This window comes from Phalaenopsis equestris, unplaced genomic scaffold (genome assembly GCF_001263595.1).
Source record: "Phalaenopsis equestris unplaced genomic scaffold, ASM126359v1 Scaffold000107, whole genome shotgun sequence".
Taxonomy (NCBI): domain Eukaryota; kingdom Viridiplantae; phylum Streptophyta; class Magnoliopsida; order Asparagales; family Orchidaceae; genus Phalaenopsis; species Phalaenopsis equestris.
The window spans coordinates 2675465-2695050 of NW_018164549.1; the positions used below are offsets into that span (position 1 = coordinate 2675465).

General features: G+C 33.9%; 1 protein-coding gene across 1 annotated transcript; it reads right to left on the minus strand.

The window, feature by feature from the left end:
• Nucleotides 1-370: 370 nt before the first annotated feature.
• LOC110020695 (OBERON-like protein) lies at nucleotides 371-17482 on the minus strand. The gene is made up of 3 exons (XM_020718890.1): nucleotides 17269-17482; nucleotides 15823-16999; nucleotides 371-1152 (listed from the first exon to the last, which is right to left on the minus strand). The coding sequence occupies exons 2-3, from the start codon at nucleotides 16964-16966 to the stop codon at nucleotides 557-559; spliced, it is 1740 nt and encodes a 579-aa protein (XP_020574549.1). The 5' UTR covers nucleotides 16967-16999; nucleotides 17269-17482; the 3' UTR covers nucleotides 371-556.
• Between the last annotated feature and the right edge of the window lie 2104 nt (nucleotides 17483-19586).

Sequence of the window (19586 nt, forward strand, 5' to 3'; positions counted from 1 at the left end):
GCACACACACGCGTGTACTCTCTCTCTCTATCTTATGTATATTTTATGTGATTAAGGATAAATTTGCCAGTGATTTAGTTGTTTTTTTATTACATATTCCCACACGCTTTTGTGCTTATGAAACGTATCTCTTATGCAAGTTCAGGAGGCCAATCTACCAAAATTAACAGGATTGAGTGATGTGCTCCCAAGTTTGCAGATATGAAAGTTCTGGGTCATAGAAATGTAAAAAATAAAGTTTAAAAAATAAAGTTTAGGCCATTAGATATGTAAATACATATGAATTGGGTGGCATGTGAGTAAACGACCCTAAAATGACATATATAACTTTATAAGGAAATTCACAGAAGTAGACTAATCTCCTCTAATATAGAAACATAAACAGCCATATAACCAAACAGAATAACATTCTCCTATAAGTATAAACTTCATTAAAGACAATAAACGTGGTTCCAAAAGCCACCAATGAAACTACCACAAAAATATAGAACTTCTTAACATTTCATACCTCTACAGCAAGGCTTACTTCGGCGCAGAGCTATGCCTGCGATGGTTTTTAAGCTTCGTCCTTCGGCGAAACACTGTATACATTCTTCAGCAAGTCCTGGATTTTGCTCAGCATCTGGACGGAGTCGCCCCCGCCACCGCAGCCACTGCCGCCGCCAGGTGGAGATTGCTGGCTCTCCTGAAGCTTTATCTTCTCGAACAGATACTGCTTCTCGGCCTCGGCTTCGTCCAGTCGTCGCTTCAGGTACATGCTCGCATAGTCCTGTTCAGCCTTCTCAGACTTAGCAAGAGCGATGCTCTGAAGTCTCTCGGCTTCCTGCCTAGCCTTGGTGGCTCTGAGCTGGAACATATCGGCCTCGGCCTGCTTGAGCCTCACTATGCTTTCGAGCTCATCGACCTGCTGTTTCTTTCGCTGTTTCTCCATTTTGAGCTCTGCGACTTCCCTGGCTTTATCGTCGAGCTCGCGGTCACAAGCCTCGACGGCAAGTCGAGCTCTTTTGAGCATACGAAGCTTCTCCTCGGCGACCATCTCCATCTTCTTCACGGCTTCTTGGACGACATCTGCTATCCGGTTGCAGGCTTCTTTTGGAGAGATGGAGCGACTAGAGTCGTCTTCATAGTTCTTCGGGGATTCTATCTCAAGCTCTGTAAGGAGGATAAATCAAACTAACTCGGAGAAATCAACCTTTAAACCTTAAAACAAACCAACTCTATGAAAATCAAAACAATAGAGTACACATCATGTGCAAATAAGCAATACCATGAAAAGATTGCCCAAAAAATACATGAAATAAAAGATTATAAAATAAAATAATATTTACATGCATACTACTCAATTCCACTGTGTTTACATATCTGACATCTATGCTTTAATTTCTACACAAGCCACCTTATTTATGCATGAAAATATGTATTTCACATTTTAAAAGTTAACACGAGGTATTTTTTATATGAAATGAAAGATTTTAGTGGGTTATTAATGTAAAAAAAGTGAAGTTAAGGTGTTATATATCTAAATAAATAGGGATCGGATGGTATGTATGTAAATGCCCCGAAATAAAACAAAACTACAAAAGAATAAATTTGTTCAAGCCAATTTTTGGAATGGTGTCGTTGAGTGTAAACACAGATTTTTATCAAATATTCCTAGTTTGGGCAAATTCACCTACAATAAATTTAACATCTTAGTATTTATGAAGCAAATTATGGCATAAATTAATGTTATGAACGATGTAATCCATATATTCTCATAAACAGGTTTATCACACCAATGCAATAGACATTACTATAATCTACAATCAATACAAGACGCAATCTCGTCGTCTCAAATAGCTTCAACAACAAGCTATGTATATTTGTATGGTAAAGACTTGGATGCGGATTGATGAAGAGATCGAACAAAACAAGAATAAAAAAAAATGGAAAGAGAGAATAATCTAAAGAATTGCTAGAAAGTTCTTCAAATAAAATTACATAAACAAATTGAAAAATAGATGAAGGCTAAAAATGTCTTGCAATTTCTAATTTATAAGCATTAATTACAAAGCTAGGCAAAATTTTAAATGGTCCTCCCTTGTTTTACATTAATATCCATATCTTTCTTGTATTTAATTTCTTAAAACTTCCAAGAGAAAATCATCATGAATTTGAAGGTACTATTGCTTTATCACCCTTATTTAATTCCATATAACTGATGCTCAAATTAGCAAATAGCTTAAAAAGTGGTGCAAATTATTGGGCAAATGCAATAAATTACGCTCAATAACAAGCAAAACATAAACTATTTGCTTTTTAGGCCAAAACCTAGATAGTTTCAATGGATTCATGCCTATAAACATATTGATAGATGAATTTTATGTAAGCTAACTCAACCGTAAGCAATTTCAAATCAAAATTAAATGCATGGACATTTATCAAACAATACAATGAATCACCCAAACTCCTAATAACTACCATAGTTTGCCCATTCCATCAATTTGTGGATGATAAATAGTTGAAAATTATAATCATTCCCATCATTTGCCCCTTAAAAAATTTCATGAATTTACATCCTTGTCGGCAATAATTAACATAAAAAATACATTCAATTTAACCATATCATTAAAATATAGTTTAATAATGAGACATGTAACATAAGTTTTATGATATAAAATGTAATAAGCAATTTTAGAGAAACAATTAACCACTGAAAAAAAAAAGAACATGCTTCCTCCGAGTTTATGTTAATCCTAATACAAAATTCATGATCACATCATCTCAAGTCTTACATGGATAAGCAAAGATGCATAAAGTCTTATATTATGTCTTCCGCTAGGTAGTTTAATAAATCCTAACCGAAAACACTTTTCCAATTAGGTAAACAATATCTATTCCGAATTATTACTATAATCTTATCTCTCCCAAAATTTACAGCAACACCACCACTATGTAATCCTAAAATAAAGAAAAAATCCCTCAAAAATGAATCAAGATTGCAAAGATAGTACTCTTACATAAATATGAATACATAAAATGTTCGTTAAGCACACAAATGAATTGCTATCTCAGTAATGTTCATACATACATAATCCCATCTTATATGATAAAAGTTATCATCTTAACCTGCAATCTAAGTAAAATAAAAATCATCAATAGAATAATATTTCAATGTTTAAAGATTAGAATAAAGAGAAAACTCTTTCGAAGACAAATAATGAGTTCAATAAGAGAGAACTTGCTCAACAGCATAAATTCTTTATCGTAATTGAAATATTTATGTTTAGCCTCATTCAACCTCACACTTAAGAAAATAACTGTACCTCTCTTTTGGCTTAACACTCCACTAATACTCGCACAAAAGCATCACAATGAACCTCAAAATACTTTACTAAATCAAATAATTTCGACACATGTGCATTTTAAGCTTCTCTTTGTTTTAATAAGAGCATAATCAATAAAATTAGCCATAAAATTTTAAGCTTCTCAACAGCATAATTGGAATCATTACAGAGCCACGCCTTCAAAACAATTATCCATAAAAAGTGATTATATCATGAAAACTCCTAATGTTATTAATATTAAAAGTATTGACTCATATTTAGGGCCCGTTTAGGGAGGCTTATTTGGTGAGTTTGCATTTTGAAAACGCGGCTCGAGGTGTTTGCTTTGTGTGTTTTGGCCACTTATCCAAAAATGTTGTTTGTGTTTTAAAATATACGCGGCCGCGAACTCAACCCACGGCCCACGTTCTTACCTATGATAGTACGCACTTGCCCTTTGTTCCTTGCTCGACCTCCGTTCTGCCCTATGTATCTCCTCGCTCACCTTTGTCCCTCGAACGCACCTATCTCACGATTAGCAGTGCCTTTCACTTCTTCCTCCTCCCTCAGACCTGGTTACTGTGTTGTGTAAGTAATTTCGATGGAATGCCCTCATATATGCAATTTGTGCAGTTTTATCGATGGAATAGTATCTCTATGCAGTTTTCCGATGAAATGACTTTCTTTACGGGATTTTTTGATTTTTGGATAATTTGGAGAATGAGTGAAAGTGAATTGGGGTGAATGGGGTTGGCGAAAATGAAATTTGGCTTGCTTATTGCGGTTTCTGGTCTTTGGCTTGCTTATTGATTATTGTGGTTTGTGGCGTCTAGAAGAAATGGAATGGAACTTCCTATAAATGTGTTGGTTCAATGGTTTTCTCTTTTTTGTTTATAGTTGTTTGCTCCATTTGGTTTTTGGTTCAAATGGATTGGAATTTCCTTTTTGTCGTGATGATTGGAGATTGCGTTGCTCATTTCATTGCACGGTCTGTCGGTCTTTCCATTTTCTGTTGTAGGTTGCTCTGTTGCATTTGTTGGTCTATAGTCTGTTGGTCTTTGATCTTTGTGGGTTGCCCAATGGAAGGTTCGTCTTGAGGGGTTGTCTTACTAGGTTGCCCTGTTGCATTTGATGCTCCATTTTCTGTTGTGGGTTGCCCTACTACATTTGTTGTTCTATGGTCTATTGGTTTTTGATCTTTGTGGGTAGCCCTATGGAAGGTTGGACATGGTGGGTTGCCTTATTGAGTTTGTTGTTCTATAGTCTATTGGTCCTGGTGGGTTGCCTTATTGAGTTTGTTGTTCTATAGTCTATTGGTCCTGGTGGGTGGTGGTGGCTTGCTCGTGTGGTGGTGGTGGCTTGCTCGTATGGTGGTGGAGGTGTTGGATGGTGACTGTGAGAGTTTGTGGTAGTGTTGTTGTGGTGGTGTTGGTATGTATGATGGGAGTGATGGTGGTGGTGGCTTGTTAGTGTGGTGGTAGTGGCTTGTAGTGTGGTGGCGGTGGTTTGTTGGTGTGGTGGTGGGGGTTTGCATCTTATTTTTATCATACTTTTAATTGTACTTTTAATAGTTTTTTTTCTTTTTTTGAGCAATCTTGGTACTCATTGTTAAGTGATATGTGTATCTTATTTTTTGTACTGTCTGAAGTGATTTTTTGCTTCTCAAGTATCAATATATTGTTATGATGGTTCTGTTGCAAACAACATTATTGCACAAGAGCAAAATTATCATTTATTTAAAAACAACTGCAAAATAGTTGTTTTCAACAACACAAACCAAATAGCTAACCAACCTATCCGGTAAAGTTGCTACTCAGCAGCTTATATAGATCAACTGCTTATCATTGCAGCTTATTAATAAGCTGCAGCTGCCCCAAACAGACCCTTAGTTTTAAAATTTATTTAAATAACCATGCAGCATTTCCTCAAAAGGTTTAGCCCATAACAAAACTTACAGTAATGAAACAATGGCTCATAATTCCAAAAGCCACATGAGACTCACTGAAAATGCATAATAATGAAATATGTAGTAAAGGACCCGAGCGACACTAATAATCACATGATTCATAATTACAATTCTGAAGTCAAATCATAAGACCAAAATCCACAAACCTATAAAAATAACAAATCTCGTGACTCAAAATTACAATTAAGAAGTTAAATAACGAGACCAAAATCCATAAAAAATTGAATTAGTAAGCCTTAATCTTTGAACAAATCCCGATCAAACCAATAAAAAATCATGTAAGACCTCAAACCAATATAAATCCAAGAAATTAAATAATAGATAAATATTTTATTCTCATAAGTGTATCATCACAAGCATGTTCAAAAATACCAATAATTAGAAAAATACAAAATAAAATAAAACTACTAAAAATTAAATTTGCTTAAGTCAATTTTATCGAGGTCTCCACTTTGCCAAGTTTAAACACATTTTTCCATTAAATATGCCAATCTAAAATAAAAGACAACTACAAAAAATTAAGCATTTCACATTCAATAAGAAAATTAGGGTATATATTTTGTCCTATTTGCAAATTAATCTATGAGTAATCATGAATAGATCTATTACATTAAAGCACAAAATATCAACAAATCTATTATTGATACCGGGCCACATAAGTAGATAGATTTGTTTGACAAAAGCATTGAATACAAATCCATCAGTGGATGAAAAAAAATCAGAGTTGAAAGTAATTTAATGAAAATTAGATCAAATTAGCAAAATTAAAAATTGGCTTAGTACCATAACTTATAAATTTTAATTTACGCTACATAATTTTAAATATCCTAATTTTTTTGCATTTACTTTCTTCACGGTTTTTTAAGGCATTATGAATTCAAACACATCATTATTGTATCACCTGATTTAAACTACAAATATCGTGTTAGGAGAAAGTTTATAATTATCATCATTAATAGTCAATTTGTAAATATCTTCATGCAAGTTATGTACATGTTGTGGCCATGATTATGCAAATGCATTATCCTAAAGTCAATAAGAAACTTCACAAGATCTATAAGCCTGGGCTCAAACCTGTAATAATGACAAAATGGACTCATGTTTTAAAGCCTATTTAGAGATAAATTGTTATGTAAACTCAATCATAGACAATATCAAATCTCAACCAAAAGAAAGGGCATTTACAAAATCAAATAACACCCATAGATTTGTGGGCGATAAGCCATTAAAAAGTTTAGTTGTGATTCTTTTTCCCAAAAAAAAAACTCATGAATTTATCCAAGTCAAACATAATCATTTCAAGTAAGCTACAGCATTTAACCACTTCCATTAAAATAAAACCTAACAATGTGAGACGCATTAATAATTTTATGACAAAAATGAGCCATTCCAGAAAAACGATCAACCAACATAAAAACAAACTCATGTTTAATCAGATTTCATGATAATCCAAGCACAAAATTTACTCAAAAATAAAAACTTCCCTAAAAGTCAATCAAGAATGCAAAAATGAATACCCTTGCATAATAATCATCATTACACATATAATTTTGTAGTGCAAAAATGAATTATTATTTGTCTAGATATATTTCACTTAACTCTACAGGTGATATTATCATTGTTTATATGATCAAATTCAGTTACCATAAGCAGTATTGCACATAAGATCTTATTTAAAGCATCAATACATTCTCAACATCAAAACATGGTTTGATGAAGAAAAAAATTTTCAAGCAACAAAAATGGCCTCCATTAAAAATAAGCATGCACAAAAGAAATTACATTATATATATATATAATGTCAAATATATATATATATATATATCATAAATTGAATATTTTAATTAGCCTTTTTTAACTTTTCACTATAAAAAATCAATTGAACCTCCATGCTTAGAACTCCAACAATATGTACATTAGAAGCATCACAATAAACTTCAAACAAATTGCGAAATCAAGCAACGTAGATATATGCATATTTGCAAGCCTCATAATCTCAATAAAATAACAATTAACATATGTAATTGATTTAAATATTCTTTTATTAAAATAGTCTGTAATTGGAGTTATCACAATACTTTACGTTTCAGTAAGCAGCCTATAAAAAAATACTCAAAGCATGAAATGTCCAAATATCATGAATATTGCCAATGTTGATCAATCCTTGATTACTACAATCTTATAAGATTCAATTGATAACCCATCACTAGGCATAATAAATTTTTTTTAAAAAAATTCACAAATAGTATAACGAGACTACATTCTTTATATTCAAATACAGTTCCTCAAGTTGGAGAACTTCAAAAACTTTCATAAGATGCACCTAACGACCATCTCATTTTTTCTATAAATCAAAATATCACAGAGCAACAATGAAATTTCCATTAAGTGATTACAAGACAAGATTCATTGTTCTCAAAAAAAAAAAAAAAAAAAAAAAAAAAAAAAAAACAGTCACGTTAATTTATATAAAAGGCATCATTAATCATTCAAATAACCCATATTTTGACTTCTAAATAAGTTTCTTTTTCACTTTCCACTTTTTCTCATTCTCACTTGATGATAGCCTATCAAATCAATCTTCGAAATGATCATAAGACCAATCATTATAGCTAACATATTATCCAAATATGGCAGAGGAAACCAATGATGGTAATGGTATTGATTGTTCTACTATTCACACAGATGCTATGACTAACATCTTTCTTAGGTGTCAATAAATTTGGAGCAACATTAAGACTCACACTTCCATTATAAACTCATTCTAAAACAAAATCATCAACCTATCAATAGAATGTATCCTAAAATAAAGCAAATTAGGCAATGAAAAACTAAGAATTAAGTCACATGTTGTATGTCCCCAAGTGATGATAAAATATCATGAAATTAGTCAATATTTATTCAACATCATCAGATAGAGTCCAAATCTCAGGCATATCAATATTGAACGCACTAGGCATTAAAGCATAAATCACATCTTCATGACCAATCTCCTTTTCAAATGCATGTTGATTCAGAATACACAAAAGCTTTCACTTCATTGAGAGCACTATTTTTTATAAACTATAATCTACTCTTAGGATTAATAAGTTTCAAAGCTACACTTCACACATTAATCTTGAATCCCCAAGTATTAGTCCTTAAAAAATGAGTCACATCTAAACCATATGACCAAGGCATACCAAGAATAAAATAAATAACATCAATGGGCATTACACCACGCCAAGTTCTATTAGTATAGATAACTAATTGAATAAGAACTAAACGTTTTTGGGACACCAAAATAGCAATGTCTTTCTACCTAAGCTACCTCATATGTATCAATCAAGAATAAAAGAAATCAGACAGAATAAAGAGTTTTCTTCTTCGCAATACTGAAAAGAAGAAAATATTATATTTGCACGATTTCTTTCCTTTTAGCTGAATATTTAAATTATGAATATGTATTAATTAAGTTACTTAATTTAGATTATACTGAATATTATGTACCTAAAATAAATTGTACAAACTACTAGTTATTGGAATGAAAGCAAAGAAAAAGACATTCAGCCTATTTGCTCAAAATATTGTCTTGGTATCAGAGTCTGAATCCTTAAAATTTTAGCTTTTGTTATTTTTGGTCTGCATCTTCGACTGCTTCCTCACCGGAGCGCTCGTTCTTGTCTTTGTCTTTGAGTTCTAGTGCGTCTTCGTCCGCTTTGTTTGAGTTCTGCCGCTGCTTCAAGTCGATCGGCTCCCTTCGATCGAACCTCTGGTGTTGTGTTCTACGGCATCTTCTCTGGTGCGGCATCTTCTTCGTCCGACATCTTCCGATACTCCGTTCTGCCGCGATTCGCTCATCCGCTCCAAGATCTGTTGTGATCGTCGTTCGCTACTGCCGCGATCCGCTCGCTCGTTCGCTACTGCCGCGATCCGCTCGTTCCACTACATTTTGCCGCGATCCACTCCTTTTGATCATCACGATCACGACTGATTCAAACTCCGCGACACTCTTCGATCTTCGACCTTAGCCTTTCACGTTGATTTAGATCAACGATTTGAATTTTATTTATCTTGGATATTTCGATCGAGATTAATATATTTAAAATGTCTTCTGAAATCTTAGCTATCAGATTTACGGGAAAGAATTATGCCACGTGGAAATTTCAGCTCAGAATGTTCTTAAAAGTGAAGGAGCTTTGGGGCCATATTGATGAATCTTCTCCAGCTCCTACTTAGACAAAAGATCTTGGTCAATCAGAAGCAAAGGATACTCGGATTGTTTCCTGGATTTTGGGATCTATTGAGGCTCATATGGTAAACAATTTACGATCATTTGGCACAGCTAAAGAAATGGAAATGTGAGTGAGAATACTTGAAGCGCGTTTATAATCAAGATAATTCTGCGAAACGCTTCCAATTGGAACTTGACATGAGTAATTATAGTCAGGGTAATCTTTCAATCGAACAATATTATTCTGGTTTTTTAAATTTATGGAGCAAATATACTGGTATTATTTATGCTAAAGTGTCAAAGGAGAACTTAGCTAGTCTTCAAGCTATTCATGAAGAAAGTCGTCGTAATCAATTTTTAATGAAATTGAGACCTGAATTTGAAACTGCTCGAGCTGGATTGCTGAACAGAGATTCAGTTCCGTGTTTGGATGTTTGTTTTGGGCAATTACTGCGTGAAGAACAAAGATTGACGACACAAACTACTATCAGTACAACAGGTGGATCATCAGAAATAATTCGTGTGACATATGTTGCTAAGATCAGAGAGAAGCGGCAAGTGCAGTGCTACAGCTGCAAGAAATTTGGTCATATTGCACGAAATTGTGAAAATATGGTATGTAATTATTGCAAGCAAAAGGGATATACTCTTACGGAGTGCCCAACACGACCCCAAAATCGCAAACCACAAGCACTTCATGTCACGGTGTCCGACAATTTTGCCTCGACCTCTACTGTTGCTGACAAAAATCAATCAACTGTCACACCCTATATGGTTCAACAGATGATTCTCTCTGCATTTTCTGCTCTCAGCCTTCAAGGGAAAGGTAAAATTATTTCTTCGGTTACTTCTCCTTGGTTTGTTGATTCATATCCCACAACTATTTCTTCGGTTACTTCTCCTTGGTTTGTTGATTCATACCCCACAAATCATATGACTAGCACTGCTGAGCTATTGCATAACCAACGACCATATACTGGTACTAAACATATTCAGGTTGCTAATGGAAATAATATTACAATTACGACAGTTGGTGATATTAACTCATCCTTCAAACATGTTTTGGTTTCTCCTAAATTATCTACTAACTTACTCTTTGTTGGTCAAATTGTGGATAATAACTGTTGAGTACATTTTTCTTGTGATGATTGTATTGTGCAGGATCAGATGTCGGGGAATGTGATAGCGAAGGGGCCTAAAGTGGGCAGACTGTTTCCATTACAATTTACTGTTCCTCAAAATATTTCATTAGTATCTTCAGCTGTTGAGAATAAGACAGACATCTGGCATAAAAGACTACGTCATTCAAATGATATGGTGTTGAAGTATTTACATAAAAGTGGTGTTTTTTGTTCTACAGATAAGAATTTAATAGTTGATTGTTCTGTTTGTAAACTTAGAAAAAGCAAGACATTATATTTTCTTATTTCAGACAGTCATGTCAATAAATGTTTTGACATTATTCATAATAATGTTTGAAAAATTACATCAGTTATTTCACATGCTCAATATAGATATTTTGTGATATTTATTGATGATTACAGTCGATTTACTTGGATCTAGATTTACTTGGAATTAGATCTATTTTTTACGTTCTAAAGCAGAAGTATTTACTGTACTCCAAACATTTTTAGCATATGTTGAAACTCAGTTCTCCACTCGCATTAAACTCTTACGATCTGACAATGACGGTGAATACATGTCTCATGAATTTCAAACATTTCTTCAGAACAAAGAGATTGTTTCACAACGTTCGTTCCCCTATACACCACAGCAAAATGGAGTTGTTAAACAAAAAAAAATTGATATCTATTGGATACCGTGTGCATATTACTGATAGAATCTTCTATTTCAGCAAAATTTTGGACTGAAGCTTTATCACTGCGGTTTATCTCATTAATCGCTTACCATCTTAACAATTGAAATATGAGTCTCCCTACTATCGAGTTTTTAATAAACACCCTAATTATCATATGTTCCATACTTTTGGATGTGTTTGTTTTATTCATTTATCTGCTCATGAACGCCATAAATTGGCAGCTCAGTCAATACGATGTGCCTTTATTGGGTACAGTCATAATCATAAATGTTTTGTGTGTTATGATTCGATTAATAATCGATGACATATTTATCAAAATGTGATTTTTTTTAACATGAATATTACTTTCAGCATCACGTGTTCACACCCGATACAGTTATACTTTCACAATTTGATAATTCTTCTGCTGACAAACGGTTTAAGCCAGACATTATCTAAACACGACGTCTGCCCCCTTCACCTTCAATCCTCTCCGACCCTGATCCAGAAATTGCTCCAATAAGTATTCGACGATCAACCCGATGTATCCGTCCTCCAGATAGATATGAGTATTCTGCAATTTTAACTAATAATATTGTTCCTACCTCTTACTTTCAAGCTGCTAAACAGACTTGTTGAGTCAAAGCCATGAAAGAGGAACTTCAGGCACTTCAAGACAATCACACTTGGGATATTGTTTCATGTCCTATAGATGTTAAACCCATTGGATGTAAATGGGTTTATTCTCTTAAACTCCGATCTGATGGCTCTCTTGACAGATATAAGGCAAGATTGGTAGCTCTTGGCAATCGTCAGGAATACGGGATTAATTATGACGAAACATTTGCACTTGTGGTTAAGATGACAACTGTTCGACTGGTGTTACCTATTGCTGCATCTGAAGACTGGTTCTTAAAGCAGATGGATGTTAATAATGCATTCTTACATGGAGATCTCAAAGAAGACGTCTATATGACTCCTCCTTCAGGCTTATTTTCTATACCTTCACATGATGTTTGTAAGCTTTGTAAGCTCAATGTAAGCTCAAACGGTCCCTATACGGTTTGAAATAAGCTCGACGGGCTTGGTTTGAAAAGTTTCGCAATACCCTTCTTAGCTTCTCTTTTATTCAAAGTCAGTATGACTCATTATTTCTTTGCAAGACAGACAAGAGAATTGTTTTGTTATTAGTATATGTTGATGATATTGTCATCACAGGATCTGATAATCAATTGATGTCTCAATTGATGAAACGTCTTCAGGGTTCTTTTCATATGAAAGATTTAGGGTCATTAATTTATTTCTTAAGACTCGAGGTTCACTCTTCTGCCGCTGGTATTTTTCTTCATCAGCACAACTATACGAAGGGACTCATTGCTTTGGCTGGTCTTCAAGATGGTCGCTCTACTGATACCCCTTTGGAAGTAAATGTCAAATATCAACAAAATGATGGTGGTTTTCTATCTGAATCATCTCTATATATACAACTGATTGATAGTCTCAATTATCTGACTATTACGCGTCCTAATATTTGATTTGTTGTGCAACAAGTTAGTCAATTTATGTAAGCACCTACACATCTTCATTTAGCTGCAGTTCGACGTATTATTCGATATTTAAAAAGGCACTTCTCATTGTGGTTTGTTCTTTTCTGCGAAGTCTCCTATCACCTTAACAGCCTATAGTGATGTCGATTGGGCTGGTTGTTCTGATACACGCCGATCTATTACTCGATTGTGCATGTTTCTCGGCAACTCTTTAATCTCTTGGAAGAGCAAGAAACAAGATCGAATGTCTAAGTCATCTACTGAATCTGAATATCACGGTATGTCCTCTACTTGTTCTTAAATCATTTGGCTTCGTGGCGTGCTGGCTAAGCTGGTTTCCTCAGCTTGAGTCTACTTCTCTTCACGCAGATAATACTGGTGCTATCCAGATTACTGTTAATCTTGTCTTTGATAAACGCACGAAACACATTAAAGTGGACTGTCATTCCATTCGAGAAGCCTATGATGAGGGTGTTATATCTCTTCCTCATATCACTTCTGACCTTCAAACGACTAATATATTTACCAAAGCTCTTTCTCGACAGCGTCATCAGTTTCTTATCAGCAAATTGATGCTTCTTGACCAGCCAACATCAATTTGAAGGGAGATATCAATCATGAATAAAAGAAATCACATAGAAAAAAGAGATTTCTTCTTCGCGATACTGCAAATAAGAAAATATTATATTTGCACGGATTCTTTCCTTTTAACTGATTATTTAGATTATGAATATGTATTAATTAAGTTATTTAATTTAGATTATACTGAATATTATGTATCTAAAATAGATTGTACAAACTACTATTTATTGGAATGAAAGCAAAGGAAAATGCATTCAGCCTATTTGCTCAAAATATTGTCAATATGGATGTGGATGTGATTTAGATTTCAATTCATGCGGTTTACAGCAAATTTAGACACTATAGTCATACGACCATACTATCATGATAAGCTGGCAAAGCTTTTCCTTATGCTAGAAATAGGTTTAAGAAATTGCAGTTCTTTCCATTTAGGCTCATTCTTAGCTACAACTATGATATAATGCATGAAACTTGAGAAGTGTTTCCAATTAAAGTATCCTCAAAACCACTATCTTATCATTAAACTCAAGAGCATCATTGAGCTCTTTGATTAAAAAAAATGCTCATTGATTTCATTTTCATCCTCATACACATTAATATGGAAATATTATGGCGTTCAATAGCATAATGCCACTCTAACGACATTTTAAAATAGCCTTTGGAAAAAACTTTAGACCTACCTTACCGCCAATGTTCATAACCATTTTACTGCATTTAGATGTGGTAGCTATAGTAGACTAAAATAGACTACTTCGACGAAATGAAGTACTTCCAGTATAGGTGATCATCTTTTAGACAAAACAAAAAATTCAATGTGTCAAAAACTAATCAAGCTACCTTTAATCTAACTCCAATACTTATCACATAAATTATATCTTTCTAATCTATCATAGCATCCTCTCGTCTGTCTTATATAGACCCACATCTCCAAAGCTTGTTTTCTACAATCTTTTCTCATGAGAATGATATTTATTTTTGTTGGGCATATAAGTTAATTTAATTTTACGTAAGCTTTCTTTCACAACTTATAACCAATTTAACTTGGACCAAATCCTACAACTTCTCAACAAATTCTATCTTCCAGGTCTATAACTGAATCCTACCCTCTAAATCTTTTGTAAACCCAAATGATCAAAGTCCATTTTCTATAGCATTGCCCTCAATAGATAATACTCCTAAAATTCTTGAAAACAAATTCTTCCCACTCTAAACTTCATAATTTTCACACATAACCATCCTATCATCCTCATATCTGCTAGAAACATAAATAGTTGGTTATTAGCAATATAAGGATAAAAATAAACATGAAGATAAACTAGCATTAATTCAACTGAAATAGCCTTCAAGATGCTAAGATTTCTGCCCCAATAACTCCCTATAAAGCTATATTATAAATGAAAAGTTTTTGCCATGTGATCATTAGCCATTTGTAAATATCATGAATTATTAGCAAAATTACATTGTGAAGCACATAAGCACATAATCTGCTTTTTTCTTTCATTTTCACTTAGAAAACACAAACAACTTGCATTAGTACAATTAATGTCTCTAAATTTTGAAGCAAAAAAACAAAACTTGCAAAAAAAGAGAGAGAGATTCTCACGGCACAATTTTGTATATTCTAGTCAATATAAAAACAGAAAAGGAAAAACCCTATAAAACCATCCTTTTATAGTAATTCAATGAAAATAAATTAATTGACTTTCAATACCTATTACTTCACTATTAAATGAAAACATGCCTTCAAATTCCAAATATAACAAGTCAAGAGACCATACTCAGCAAGATCTCATTGCTCCCATGGTTTTGAGCTATCAGAAGAAAAAAATATCAAGTAGGCCAGATAATCTTAAAAAAAAAAAAAACTAGATGAACATTAAAATTATCCAAGTCACTTGACTAAAAAAATATTTAGCTTCAAAAGAAATATGATTCATGTTCAACACTTACTTTCCTAAGTATAAGCGAAATGTGCAGCAGCCAAGATAATTGAAACAAGTTTTCAAAAACAAAGCTAGATTAGCTATAGAAATATAAAACTTAAATACAAGGCATAATATAAGATTACCCTCTAATTTTAGTGACGTGCTTGCAGCTTAATGTTCACTGAGACATATAGCATGCATGCAGGAATGCACAGAGCTCGAGGGAAATTTACATACCTAGCACACAATTCATATGTATTTTAAAATCTCACACCTAGACTTTCATATTTACATGCATAGCGCTTTGGTGCTTTAAACCAATGCATCAAAATGTATATTTTCACTTTTAAGAAGTGGTAATAATCCTATCTTTGATATGATATTAAAGATTTTATTGCTAGAATTGTGTGTTGTGTATGTAAATCCCCCAAGACTTAAAAAGTTTTTGAGCAAAAGGCCTGCAAAAGTTAAAGCGAAAAGAACCACCTTGAAATACCAGGAGTAACATCCTGCATGCCGTAGACTTCGAAGCACCACCCTTGATCTTTTCAATGATTTCACCACACATCCTATACAATTTCCTTCCCCTTGAATCCTCACTGAGTTGAAAAATCCCGCGGACAAATTCAAGTTCTCGTAACAACGCCTCTCGATCCCATCCCGGAGCACAGTGTTGAAACACGTCTTTCACCCAGCCCAACAACTCGGATGTCCTGTTACATGCTAAGCAGCTGAAAAGCATCTCACCATTCTCCATTCCAATCTTAGCAGAAGCTCCCATTCCAATCTGACCAATCCTCATAGCGCAGTCCGAGTGAGTCCAATGTGTGCAGAAATCGCAACCGATCCAGCGATACGTGTTGACCTCAAAATCAAACTTATTACAGACCACACACATGCAGAGATTGCAAAAGCCATTTCTGTGAGAGCAAACGTCACAGGAGCAATCATCGGCGGGAATAGGACTCTGGCAAGCAATGTTCCTACATCTTTTGTATGAGAAAATCTCAGCGAGTCTACTCAGGGGAAGGCTCACATTTGGGTGCAGAAAAGCAAGAATTCCTGTGTTGATAGCCACCAGAATTTCCAGCTGCACTCTATGAGCTCCGAGAAGAGTTTTAGCAGTGAGGTCTCCTCTACTCTGCAGAAGCTGCTGAAGTCTGGAGAACTCCTCCCTGATATGAGATCCACCTGTTCCTTCAAGTATGGCTCTCAACTCAGCCTTAAGCTCTTCCAAAAGCTCACCAGGCATGACAGCCATTCTATCAGCAATAACCTCAACCCTCTCCCTGGCAACTTCACGAAGAGAGAGTTTATCAGCAATGGATACCCGATGAATCACCTGAGGCTCAGGGAAGTCACTCTCTCCTTCCTTCTCCTTAAAAGCAGACTTTAGATCAACACCACCTGTCTCAACCGGCCAGGTTTCCCTAGAGCTTGTGCTATCAGAAGGGGAGTCATGAGCTTGGTTAGAATTCGACTGAAGCTCTCGGATGTCATGGGATCCAAAGGCATCAGATGAAGCTAACGACAGTGATGTCTGCAGCCCTAAGGACCTAGGATGCTGACGAGGAGGCAGCATTTTAGGCAAATCTTGCTGATCAAAATTCGCACCAGAAGAAGTTCCCATTTGAGTTGCTTTCCCCAATTCAATCCCCCGGACCTGTTATCACCGGCAACATTGCTCCTCATTCACCATAATTAAGCATAAACCCAATCAAAAGATAAAAAATTCATTTTCATAAGTCGGCAACCATAGCACAAAATTCACCAACCGAGAGCTGGTAGCATTAAAAATAAATGAAAAAGACAACGCACCAGATACACTTAGACCAAACCCTAATGACTCTAGAGCTCAATTCTCCAAAGAATCCTAAGAAATAAATGATCGAAGATAAAAAGAGATCATCAAACAGAGAGCAGAAAATTTACCTAGGATCAAGATGAACGGGGGAAAGGGAGGCGCCGGTAGAAGAGAGGAAGCGGAGCCGTGGAGACCAGCTCGGATGGCTAAATGGTCATCAATTCTGGTTCGCTGTTAACTCGCGCGCACAATGTTGGAGAATATAGAGGGGGTGACCGGCAAAACCAGTTGATGACTGGTTTGACTGGTAATTCGCCGCCGCGCTTTTCTTACCGTGCGCATGCCAAGGCCAGCACAGTCCACCACAAATAAATAAATAAATAAATAAATAATAAACGGCTTTTTTACGTAAATAGCAGTCAAAATTTTCATATTTATATTTCTCATACTTACACTTTCACAATTATAAACGTATGAAAAATAGCACTCATTATTATCTTTTCATAATCAAATTCATCTTTTTATCAATAGATAAAATTATTTTGTGTGTAAAAATGAAAGTTTAGATATAAGATATGTAAATCCATAAGAATTGAATGTCAAGTATGTATATTTACCATAATAAATAAATAATAATAATAATAAATATGAAATTAATAAAATAAAAAAATAATAATAATAATCTTTAGAAATGCATTATTTTTAGCATGAGTATATGTATTATATGAGTGAAGTACTAAAACAGTATTCGATGTATTTGTTTGAGATCATTTTAGTCTCAGAGTTTGTAGAAACGTTCAAATTTCAGACATAATTTAAAAAAATTGAGTATTATTTTGATATTTCTATAAAAAAACGACATTAAAATGACCCTATATAAATCGTTAGGTACTATTTTGATACTTAACTCGTGTTTGTGTTTGAGCTGAAATCTAATAAATATCATTAGAAAATCTAGCATAAATCTTAATACACTTCTTGGATTATAAATTTAGGATCCATTTATTGATTTTAACAAACCTTGTAGTTAATCTAATCGTTTATATGGGGCAAACCAAAAGACATAAAAAATTGTCCAAAATGCGAACAAATGTATAAATCAAACACTTGAGATTTAATCATAAGTTTCAATGCATTAATCAAAGTGCTAAACAACCTCTGAAATTGGCATCTTTATAATTGAATCAAGTGAATCGAGAAAAGAAATCAAGTGAGACTACGGGGTTGTTTTGGGGTTCTTACAACTTTTTAAAAAGATGATTATAAAGTTGTGGTAATGAAAACGACTTCTTAGAAAAAATGCGGTGATAATTATAAATATATATTTATTCAAAAATATTAAATAATAGCTTTCTTACAGCTACTGTATTTTAACAGGCAGATTAAAAAAAAAATTACACCACAAAAAAAATTCTTAAAAACAGCAAGAAAGTTGTTCCCCAAATGAAGTTGTGTTGGTGGTGTAAAACAAAATAAACAAAAACTGTCCCAAACAGACCTAAAGATCTTTCAATTATGAGATCATTATATCCTTTAAATATCGAAAGTATGGTATATGATAATAGGAATTACACAAACTTTTAATGAAGCAAATGATGCATCGCTGTCAGACAAATGATGCATCACTATAATTCAACATGATAGGGCGAGAGTTAGGTTGATGTATTCTCTTAGCTTGATATATCTTAGTCATTGGCTCGAACGACTTACATATGATCGACTTTGGATCCCGATCTAAGGGATTTGCACTTTATCAATTAAGTTATTTGATCTTCTAGTAATAGGAGTTTTGGTCTTCCCTCGGTGGGTTCTTATTGGTCATACCTTCTTTTCTCTTAATTTATTGGATTTTATTGAAATTTGTGCAGAAGCACTTCACATGTAAACTTGTCATTGAAAATTTATTTGAAAGTTTAATGCAATGTCTCTTTCAATTTCTCTCTTTTATTTTTTCCAATTAATAATATTTTTTGAGTATTTAATACTTGCACTATATATGTGATGATGCAACAAAAATTAATCTTAAAAATAGATTAATAGATATGCTAATATCTTTTAAAGGAATTAAAAAACATGTTTATTTCACTAACAAACACATTTGTAATTTAAAAAAAAAAGTAAAGTGTCAGCATAGTCATCGATTATTTACATGTGATCGTTTTAATCTCAGAGTTTATAGAAGTGTTAAAATAGTTTTAATAGTTCTTCATGTGTGCTATTCCAACCCCAATATAAACAGTTTGGAAACTATTTTAGCATTTCTATAAACTCAGGGATTAAAACGACCTCATCTAAAATGTAGGGTATTATTTTGGCTCTTTACTCATAAAAATAAGAGATTGTGTCTTGATTTGACTTGCAAATTTTAGTTAAGAGTTACTTATCTCTAAAAGATTTAGCCCAAGAAGTAGTCATAATTTCGAAAAACATATATATATATATATAT